Here is an 11,592-nt window from a genome sequence, read left to right on the forward strand (position 1 = left end):
ATATTACTGATCCGGTTTGTTGAAGTGTTTTTGCAGATCTGTTCATCGACTGTTCTAAAAAAAATTCATTGAAAAATCACTGATTTTGGTTCTGTTGATTTCAGCATTGGTGTTTGCTTATTTTTCGGGATTTCGGTGCAACAGATTCAAAGATTACAATATCTTTGAATTTTGGAATTTGCTGAAAAGTCGGGATTGCGAGACAACAGTTCTTATCACTTTTGTTTTGCAGGTTACGACTCGCAATCTCTTAGTTGCGGTTCATCACGTTTCGGTTACGACTCGCAACAGTTGCTGGTTTCGGTTCATCCTGCCTAGTTACGACTCGCAATCAGTCTTGGTTTCGGTTCATCTTGCCCAGTTACGACTCGCAACCAGCTGTTTGACCTTCACTCGCAACTGTGGTTTCGGCTCATCCTGTTCTGTTACGACTCGCAACCACTTCGGTTACGACTCGCATCCACAGTTTGACTTGACTCGCAACCATCGTCATTACGACTCGCAATCAACAGAAGTTTTTGACTCGCAACCTCGTTTCGACTCGCAACGACACATTGTGACGGACATTTGGACTGTTGACTTTGGACTAAATAAAATTAATTAATTAATTAACTGATTGATTAACAATGTCAACCACCAACAGTGAATTGTCTACCCTAACTCAGCAACAAGAACTTGATTCAAAGCTTGGGACCACATCACGCATTCCTAGGCTAACTGATGCCAACGACTTTCCCGAGTGGAAGTGGCGCTTTGAACAGCATCTTAAGGTTAAAGATTACAAGCTATGGCGCAGCATTTTGAGGGGACCTAGGGAAATCATGATGGAAAGTCCTACAGAACCTGATGTTAAAGTTAAGAAGCCTCGAGAACAATACACTGAAGATGATTTGCTTATTGTTGAAGAAGATGATCGAGCTTTCTCTTACTTGACCATGGGTTTGGGTCCTAATATTGCCATGGGCTTTCGCACCTGCAAATCTGCCAAGGAACTGTGGGACTCTCTGGTAGAAGTGTATGAAGGTAACGAAGATATGAAAGAAAGTCGAAGGAACTTGCTGCAACAAAATTTCAACAATTTCAACCATATTTATGGTGAAACAGTAGATAATCAGATCCAAAGGTTTGTCAAGCTGGTGACTCAAATGCAGATGGAATAAATTCATACCTCAAACGCCTCCACCAACATACAACTTCTCAATGCTTTGCCCAAGAGTTGGGATCATCATGTTGCCATGATCAAGAAGACCAAAGATCTTGCAAGATGTACCCTGTCTGAGATGATCTCGCATATCAAAGCTTGTGAATTGGATGACAAGCAGAGAGAGACTAACTACAAGAACAGCATGCTGGCTGCCGGTTTCTCAATAGCTCCAACCACGTCTAGCGACAGCAACACAGCTCTTCTATCACAAGGAGGATTTCAAATGTTTCGCAACAATTCCTCTGTCTCTCAATCTGGATCCTCAAATCAAATCGTCTCTTCAGCTTCTCCAGCTTCAGTTCAAAATGCTGGAAAGGCTTCTGCTGCTGCCTCTGCTTCTGCTCACTCTACGAACAATGAGATGATGGCATTTTTCGCAAGTCAGTCAAAGGAAAAGCTAGACATAACAGCTTCTGTAATCAACTGTTTGAATGCTTTTCTTGCAGGGAAGCTTGATCCACCAAAGTGGAGTCAAGATGATTTGTCACAGATTCATCCAGATGATGTTGAAGAAATGGATATCACCTGGCAAATGGCAATGGCGGCATTCAGAGCTCAAAAGTTTGTAAAGAAAACGGGTAAAAACAGGTGGGGCAACGCTTGGAATGGAGCTTCTAAAGTGCCCTTCAATCTTCGCTGTTACAACTGTCATGAGGAAGGACACTATGCTAGGAACTGCCCGAAGCCACCCATGAACAGAGATCAGAATCCTACTATTCCTGCACAACCAGCTACTCCTAATCGAGAAAGGGCTCTTGTGTCTACTGCAAGTATAGCAGATGCAGCTGCCTCTGGAAGTCCACAGCCGCAGGGATTAGCACAAGCGCTGGTGGTGCAGCCAAATGTCAACTTTGACTGGTCCTCTGAGATTGAGCGTCTGAACATATCAGCTCCAGATAATCAAGCTGCAACTTCTAACATTGCTTTCATGACCTCAAACGAGCATGACCCTGAGCCACAGGAAGAGACTGCTGCTGACGATTTCGCTTTCATGACTCAAATCCTGTCAGCACCTGTCAAAGGTCTCACCAAAGAAGAGGTACTTTCAGTTTTCTGCACTCCTGAATGTAGGGAACGTGTTGAGGCTTATAGAATACACAACGCTGAGCTAATCGAAGATTACAATGAAATTAAAAGAAAAAATTTCACTTTAACAAAAAATGAAAAACTTTTCAAAGAAAAAGTCGAAGCTCAGCGTAAGGACATCGTTCAACTAAAGGACGATGTCAGTGTAGCTAAAGGCCAACTAATGATAGTCAAAGAAAAATTATGTGAAGTAACTAAGGAACTGGAGAGTGTAAGAGACAAATACCAAATCAATCAATTAAACATCAAGAAATTTGATTCCTCCAGTAAGTTAGTAAAAAATCTGTGTGATGAACAATTGGCTTACTCTAAGAAGAAAGGGTCGGGTTTGGGTTACAATCAGACTCCTCCTCCATACAATAACAATTACACTTATTTGCCAATGTCTGAGGAGGAGATCTTGAATGAAAGCAAAATGACTTATGGCTCATCTAGCAAATCGTCTGTTCACAACAAAACTGTTGAGCCACAAAAGCCCTCGCCTTTAAAGTTTATTCCTAAAGGCACAATTGATCCTAACATCTCGTTGTCATGTGCAGATGATAGCTCAGAAGTAAGATGTGATGATGTTCATGGGAGTGAACCAGTTATTGTTTCAAACATTTCTGAACCTTATTTTGAATATTATTCTGAACCAACTGAGTCAGACATTGCTTTTACCAATTCTTTGTTTGCGTCGTTTTCTGCGTTTGTTTCGTCTTGTGAGCCTGCTGTTTTGGGCAAAACTGATAATGTTTGTGTGGATGATTTGAACAATATTTGTGGTGATGATTGTTCTTCAGCTAATGTTTGTGATGATAACATATCAAATGTTTCAGCTTGTGATAATGTTACAGGTGCGGTCCCCAAGGATGCATTCAGTGAAACCACTGAAACTATTTCTCAAGAAAATCAAGTGTATCCTGATTCTTCTTCTGAACCTGTCTCAGTGGGTGTCCCTAATGTTGAATCTAGTGGGACCCCATTGGAAACCAAATTACCAAATGAATCAGAACCTGTGTCACAAAGTAAATGCTCTGAGGAAATGCATGTTGATGAAACTCCTTCAGGATCAGAAAGTGAACCTGAATCAGTTTCACTGGAGAAATGCATTAAGGAAGTGCAAGTTGATGAAACTTCTTCAGGATCAGAAAGTGAACCTGAATCAGTTTCACTCGAGAAATGCATTAAGGAAGAGCATACTGTTGAAACTTCTTCTTGTTCGGAAAGTGAACCTGAATCAGTTTCAGATGATAAATGTGTTGATAAAACACATTTGGATGAAGCTCATACATGTTCAAATTCGGAATCAAGAGTAAGTGAAAAGGAAAAGGGGGTTGATAAAAGGGTGAAATCATCAGCAGAAAAGTTGATTAAAGAAAAACCACAAATCAAACATGGTCAGAAAACTAAAACGTTGAATCACATGAAATCGAACAAGCAGAGACCTAATGTCAAAAATGTTCAAAATGTGAAGCGTCAAACTTGTTTTAACTGTGGCATTGCCGGCCACATTGCCAGAAATTGTGGTAAACTCCCAAGGACACCAGACAAGAAATCATCAGGGCGAAATCAGAAAGTTACGTCTAATCGATCTAAATGTTCGGAGTCTATGAAGTCTGCTCGGACTAAGACGATGAAGAGCAAAGATCATCATAGGACTAGACCTTCTGATCAGGATTGGAATGCAGCCAAACGCCTTAATCAGAACCGACAAACAAATTTTCAGCGAAATCAGAGAAATTATTTTGGTAACGCTTTTGAAAGTTTAAATTCTAACTGGTCAAGACAGTTTTGGAAACCTAAGGTCAATGGCATGCAATCCAATCAAATGAAGTCATATCATCAAAAGGCCGCACACAGAAATGTTTCAAAATTTCTAAACAAAGAGAATTTAGTGTGGCAAAGAGTAACGTATTTCGATGCTCAAGGGAAACCCAGATCCACTATGGGCTGGGTTCCTAAATCTAACTAATCCCGCTACTCGTGCAGGAACAGCTGTGGAGGACTACCGTGCGCCTCTGGTACATGGATAGTGGCTGTTCCAGGCACATGACAGGAGACTTATCCCAGCTTGTGAATGTCAAAGAATTTAATGGTGGATATGTCTCATTTGCGGGAGGTGAATCTGGCAGAATCACTTTGAAAGGAACTGTTCAAAACGGAGTTCTCAGCTTTGAAAATGTCAATTATGTTCCAGAACTGAAGCACAATCTGTTGAGCATTTCGCAGATTTGTGATAGAGGGAATTCAGTTCATTTTACGAAGAAGGGATGTCATGTTCTGAAGCCTGGGATCGTTATCCCAGAAGACTGGTTCTTGATGACTGCTGAAAGAAAAGGAAACGCTTACGTCATTGATATGAACAAGAAGCCGTGTGAAGAGATCACCTGCTTATTCTCGAAAATTTCAGAGCATGATGGTTTATTGTGGCATCGTCGACTCGGGCACGTGAATATGAAAAATCTGAATCGTCTAGCTAAAGGTCAATTGGTGCGAGATCTTCCGATCAAGGATTTCATGTTGGTGGAGAAGTGTGTTGCTTGTGCAAAAGGGAAGGCTCATCGAAAACCTCACAAGTCTAAACCAGTACCCTCGACAAAAGCTGTACTCGAACTACTTCACATGGATCTTTTTGGTCCAGTGAATGTGCTGAGTATCGGGAAGAAAGCCTACTGTCTAGTAATCGTCGATGATTACTCTCGCTACACTTGGGTGTATTTTCTCAGTCACAAAAACGAAACTGCTGCACTGGTGAAACAGTTCATTACATTGGCTGAAAATCAAGCGAGTACTAAGGTGAAGGTTATTCGATCAGACAATGGGACAGAATTCAAGAATGTTACTTTGGATACGTTCTGCAGTGAAAAGGGAATTGATCGACAGTTCAGTGCGCCTCGCACTCCACAACAGAATGGAGTGGCTGAAAGAAGGAATCGTACTCTAATTGAGGCTGCACGTACCATGCTGGCTGATTCAAAGCTTCCTAGCTTCTTTTGGGCCGAAGCTGTTAGCACGGCTTGTTATATCCAGAATCATGCTTTAGTTAATAAACGTCACATGAAAACCCCTTATGAGATTCTGGAAGGACATAAACCTTCGGTTTCACACTTTCGTATTTTTGGTTGTCCATGTGTATTATTACTAATGGACTCAAATGGAAAGTTTGAAGTCAAAGGTGACGAATGTTACTTTGTTGGATATGCTAAAGGCTCTGCTTATAGGGTATACAACAAAGTAACTAGGAAAGTCGTTGAGTCGTGCAACATCGAATGGCTTGAAGAGAATGCTACGGACGCTAGAGTCGGTCCAGATTGGTTATATGATTATTCTGCTCTGTTTAAATCATTCAACATTTTGTCAAGTGATGTTTCAGTTGCAGGTGAATCAGTTCCAAAACAACCATTGTCGTTTGAAGATACAGAGGACGAAGCACAGATGGAAGAAATTGCGAAGCATCATACTGTTGATCCACCGGGAATGGTGTTCACGCAACATCCTACACCGACACCGGTGATCAATCAATCCCCTGAAGGTGCATCACCCAGTGACTCAGCAATGTTTCCTGATCCAATCCCTGAGGATTGTACAGTCACTCCTCCTGTAATTCACACTACAAGTGCACCTGATGAGGGGGAGTGTAGCAACACCACCACTGAAGAGGAGACGGTACCAGATTTGGCCATACCGACGAGCGTTCAACGCAATCACCCAATCGAAAATGTGATTGGTCCTGTAAATGCAGGAGTTTTGACCAGGAGTCAATCAGGGACCATTAACACTTGCTTATATTCTAGTTATCTTTCTCAAATCGAACCTAAAACCATTGATATAGCTTTGCAGGAACCTGGCTGGGTAGATGCTATGCACGAAGAGCTGAACCAGTTTGAAAAACTTGGAGTATGGAAGCTTGTCAAGTTGCCAGCCGGAAAGCGTAAGCTTGGAACTAGATGGGTTTTTCGAAACAAGCAGGATTCTGCAGGTGTCATTGTTCGAAACAAAGCAAGACTGGTGGTTCAGGGATTTAGGCAAATCGAAGGACTGGATTATGATGAAGTATATGCTCCGGTTGCACGACTTGAAGCCATCCGGATCTTTTTGGCGTACGCGTCATACATGGGATTTACTGTTTATCAGATGGATGTCAAGACCGCGTTTCTCTATGGAGATGTGAAGGAGGAAATTTTTGTCGAGCAACCGCCAGGATTCGTGCATCCAGATCATCCTGATTATGCCTACAAGTTAGACAAGGCACTGTATGGGTTACACCAGGCTCCTCGAGCTTGGTATGCCACCCTAACAGAACATCTGTTGGCTCATGGATATACACGTGGCACTATTGACCAGACTCTGTTCATCAAGAGAGTAGGCAGCGATCAAATCTTAGTTCAAATCTACGTTGATGACATTATTTTCGGATCAACAAGCGAGGATCTATGCAAGGAATTCGAGAAAGTTATGAAGAAAAAGTTTGAAATGAGTGCTCTGGGGGAGATGACTCTGTTTTTGGGCCTTCAAGTCAAGCAGAGTTCGCAAGGAATTCTGATTCATCAAGGGAAGTATGTGGATGATGTGCTGGCCAAGTTCAAGTTCACGGATGCAAAGCCTGCTGAGACACCTATGGCTGAGAGACCATTGTTGACTGAAGATGAAGAAGGAGAGTCTGTAAATCAACGTCAATATAGGTCAATGATCGGGTCATTGATGTATCTCACTGCTAGCCGTCCGGACATCATGTTTGCTGTTTGCAACTGTGCACGCTATCAGGCTAATCCTAAAACTTCTCATCTTATTGCTGTTAAACGGATCTTTCGGTATCTTAAAGGCCGACCTCGGTTTGGCCTGTGGTATCCGAGAGATTCCAATTTTGACTTGTTTGCTTTCTCTGACAGCAATTTTGGAGGTACTGACAGTGACAGGAAATCCACTTCTGCGGGATGTCAATTTTTGGGTGATCGGCTCATTTCTTGGCAGTGCAAGAAACAACAAACGGTGGCGATATCCACAGCTGAAGCTGAGTATGTTGCTGCTTCTGCTTCTTGCTCTCAAGTGGTGTGGATGCAACATCAATTGCAGGATTATGGTTTGACATATCTTAACACTACTATTTACTGCGATAATGATGCTGCAATACAAATTGTTAGAAATCCTGTTTTTCACTCCAAAACCAAGCACATTGATATTAAAGTTCATTTCATTCGAGACTGCTTTGACAGAGGTCTGATTATGCTTGAACAGATCGACACAGATGCAAATGCTGCCGATTTGTTCACTAAACCTGTCAGCAGCTCGAAATTCAGAGTGCTTGTGGATTTTCTAAAAATGATCCGTTTTACTGATTGAGCATATTTTTGTTTTGTTTTGTTTTTCGTAGGTAAATTTGTTCATAAAGTTTTCTATTCTTAGGTAGTTTTTTATTTATGCACAAATTTAGGGGGAGAAAAATCGAAAAATACAAAAAAAATTGAAAAATTGAAAAAATACAAAAAGAGTTTCAAAAGGAAGTATGGCTGGACTGGGAAATGAAATGAATTTTCACTTTATGGTCAAGGGCTGACTCATGTAAGACCAGTATCGAAATTGTTTGACTCTAGTATGATGTGTTGGTAGGCTCTATCCTTAAGATTGGAAACAATGGCTGTTTCTGTTCAGAAGTAAACCAGTACATGACCTCAGAAAAGAAAATCACTTGGATTTAGCTCAAGTCTATTTGAATGTTTGTATGCTTTTCCCGATACACACAATTTTGGTCTGATTCTGAAATCTTATCTGAAAAAGTCGTGTACCTCCTCTGCTGCATCCAGATACATGCTGACCTGGAGGTGCTAGGCAACGTCAGCTTCTGCTGCATCCAGATACATGCTGACCTAGCTGTACGTTGTCGATCTGTAGATCAATTAACACCCGAAAGAGGCCCTCTAGTGCCCAAAAGAAACCCAAGAAACCTATATCAAATTGAGAAAACTCATTTGATCTGTATATTATACCATCTCATTCTAAGATCTATTCTGTTCTTTTCTCAACCTATTCCCAGTTAAGATTTCAGAAATTTGGATTGGGCTTGTGAAATATGTGGTAGGGAAACTGCTTGCATGATAGAGTGAGCTGTGCATAATTCCGGGATTTGATTAGTATTTGTTTGGGTGCTCATTATTAAAATATCAAAACATGATAAAAGAGATACAGGCAGTTATATGGAAAAGATCTAGGGAGATGAGTTTAAGAGGACAAATATACTGGCAATCGTCTAGATCATTCTCTAGTAGATCAGTGTTGATAAGTGAAGTCATGCCCGAGACCCTGTGATTTGATCCCTGAGCATCTATGCAAATTTCCTGTTTTTTTTGTAAATAATATTTTTTATTTATTTTTGGTTAGGTTTTGTGTTGCAAGATAATGCTCAATGGGTTTGATGGGTTATTTGAAAATCAAATTTTAATTGGGTTTGTTTAAATTACTGTTGAAAAACATATTATTAAGCCCAAATTCTGAAAATATTTGCAAAGCCCAAGTCCATGAGGCCTAAGCCCAACAGACTTGGGCCCATGGGAAACAGTGGTCGTATAAAGGCTGATTACGAGTCACAGCCTCATTATTCACTCGCAATCTACTCTGAATTCTCTCTCAACAATTCCGGCCGCAATCAGATTCCGACTCATATTCCGGTTGCGACTCGCAATCAAGTTAGATCATCAACAGGTAAATGTGACGTCATTCTTCAAGATTTTGCAGGTTTGTTGAAGATTCCGGCGAATCTATGAAGTTTCCGATGAAGATTTGATGTTTCCGATGAATTTTCCGATGACATGTTGAAGTTTCCGATGAAGTTTCCAGTCGCAACCAAGAACAACAGGACTCGAAACCATTGATTACGACTCGCAACCTCGAGATTGCGACTCATAGTTGCGACTCATTTTGGCCAGTTGCGACTCATTTTGGCCTGTTGCGACTCATAGTTGCGACTCGCAATCTCATGGTTGCGACTCAGTTACCCTGGTTGCGATTCATGGTTTCGACTCAAAACCTTGGGTTGCGACTCATGGTTACGAGTGAACAGTAACAGTGTTTGTTTTATTTTTAATTTTTATCACTGTGCTATTGGAAACTTATACATTTTGTGTGATGTGCAGAAAATGGACCTAAAGTTTATTGCTTCTCACAATCAAGTTGCGTATTTGGCACCTCCACCTGTAAAGCACAAGCAGTTGTACACGTCTTTGATTAAAGGCTTAAATACTTGCCGTATTGTTCACGCTCTTCGAGACAATCCGGTTGTGTATGAAAGTCTTATACGAGATTTCTGGAAGACTGCAAAGGTGGAAATTGTTGAAGGAAAGGGAGCAATAACTGCCGAGATCGACGGAACGAAGATTATCGTGACAGAGCAGGTTATCAGGGAAGCGTTGCAGTTTAATGATCAAGAAACGGATCCAATCGAGCTTGCTGCTGGAGCAATTGAAGCTATCTTGCCACGTCTAAGCTATGAAGGAAGATTTCCTCCTCTGGTCAAAAAGTTTGTTCATCCATACTGGCGTTTGTTATTGCATATGTTTCTATTGTGCATGACAGAGAACCGAGGGGGAATTGATCAACTAAACACAACGCAGACGGCTGCAGTGATTTGTGTAATTACCAATGAGCCGTTCAACTATTCACGATACGTTCTAGAGGCAATGAAAAGGAATGCTATTGGGCTACGAAAGGATAAGTTTTTGATGTATCCTAGGTTTGTGCAGATGATTCTGAATGCTCGTTATCCTGAATTGAGGAGATCGGGTAACACACTGGAGTTAAAGCCCATGGGTCCTTCCTGTTTTGGTACTCTTACAACAAAGAAAGGAACAGAAAAGAAGTTTGAGGGTTTGATTGAATTAGAGAAGTTCGGTCAGTTTGCAGAGACCGAAGATGTTGTTGAGAATCCAGTCAGGGCACAAGCCGTACCTGCACGTGCCATAGTTGCTGAAGAACATGACATTCAAAGGAGTACTGAAAATGAGCCAGAGCCAGAGCGTATCACTATTAACTCTGACGATGAAGGCGTTGAGATTGCATGTGATTCTGATGATGATGATTTTGAACTTCCTCCTGAAGTCAATGCTGATGCTGTTTCTACTGTTAATCCGGTGATTTCTGCTGAGAATTTGGCTCTGTTGTTAAAGAAAGTGGCTGATACGATGGGTAATCCTCCTACCAATCTGTCAGTGTCTACTGAAGAGCCTGAAGATAGCCCAAGGGATTCTGATGATATTCCGCTAAAAAGGAAAAGACGGGATCCTAGACCCGGAATGTTTATCGAACGAAGCAAAGATCAATCCGTAACTGTTGCTGATGATGCTGAAGGTTTATATAAGTTTGATTTCGAAACAAATGTTGATGACACCACCACTACTACAGATAGTTTCTTTGAGTCTGATGCTGGAATTCAAGGAGATGATACAGTTATGGCAAATGTTGAAGCTCAACATGAAGCTGTGCCTAATGTTGAAGTTCAAACTGAAGCTGTACCTAATGTTGAAGCTCACACTGAAGCTGGGCCTTCTGTAATTGTTAGTGCTGGACCTTCTGGCACTATTCATGAAGAACCGAGCAGTTCGAGTGGTAAACGGCCTATTGAACCACTCAGAATGCCTTTCGACAGTGATTCCAGTGATGATGATGAATTTATAAGTATGAGAGATATGAAGAAACGCTTGGTTGTGCTCGAACAAGATTCTATCCATAAAGATGCGAAGATCATACAACTTGAAGACACCATTGTGAAGAAAGATCAACAGATTGAACAACTGCAGGGAGATGTTGGTCTATTGTTTAATATTGTTTATGATCTGCGAGGCAAGCTTGAAAAGAAATTTGGTCAAGAGTTTTCTGATCCCACTGATGTAGAGAACAGAAAGAAAGCTTTTGAGAAAGATAATGCTGAGAAGGCTGCTGCTATGGAAAAGTACTTTGAAAGGGTTACTGATCCAGAAGCAGAGAAAGCGAAAGCAGAAAGGTTGAAGAAGAAGAGAGAGTTTGTAATTCTGAAGAACAAAAATGCAAATCCTGATGATGAAGATGCACGTGCTACACATCATTTGATGGATGTTGGTGAAACTCTCTATGACAAGAAAGGGAATCGATCTGGTGTTGTTAGCTGGGGTTATGATCATGATCGTAACAGGTGGTGGATTAAAAGAAAAGTTGGACCAGTCGAATGGTACAAGCGTTCAGGGCAATTTCAGTCATTCACTAAGGTTGATTTAACAGATTTGGTAAATAAACCTTATGTGGATGATAAGCTTAATGGACCTGGTCATATGTTCTTCGAGAGATTGAAAAGGGAA

General features: G+C 41.2%; 1 protein-coding gene across 1 annotated transcript; it reads left to right on the plus strand.

The window, feature by feature from the left end:
- The first annotated feature begins 1,824 nt into the window (after positions 1-1,824).
- LOC118490655 lies at positions 1,825-3,023 on the plus strand. Its single transcript, XM_035988432.1, has 2 exons — positions 1,825-2,243; positions 2,830-3,023. Exons 1-2 carry the CDS (start codon positions 1,896-1,898, stop codon positions 2,845-2,847), a joined length of 366 nt encoding a protein of 121 aa, XP_035844325.1. The 5' UTR covers positions 1,825-1,895; the 3' UTR covers positions 2,848-3,023.
- The last annotated feature ends 8,569 nt before the right edge of the window (positions 3,024-11,592 follow it).

Source organism: Helianthus annuus, chromosome 3 (assembly GCF_002127325.2).
Source record: "Helianthus annuus cultivar XRQ/B chromosome 3, HanXRQr2.0-SUNRISE, whole genome shotgun sequence".
Lineage (NCBI taxonomy): Eukaryota > Viridiplantae > Streptophyta > Magnoliopsida > Asterales > Asteraceae > Helianthus > Helianthus annuus.

Bases quoted from the DNA above. Each gene is read 5' to 3' on its own strand.
- LOC118490655 (XM_035988432.1), top strand. From the start codon at position 1,896: ATGAACAGAGATCAGAATCCTACTATTCCTGCACAACCAGCTACTCCT.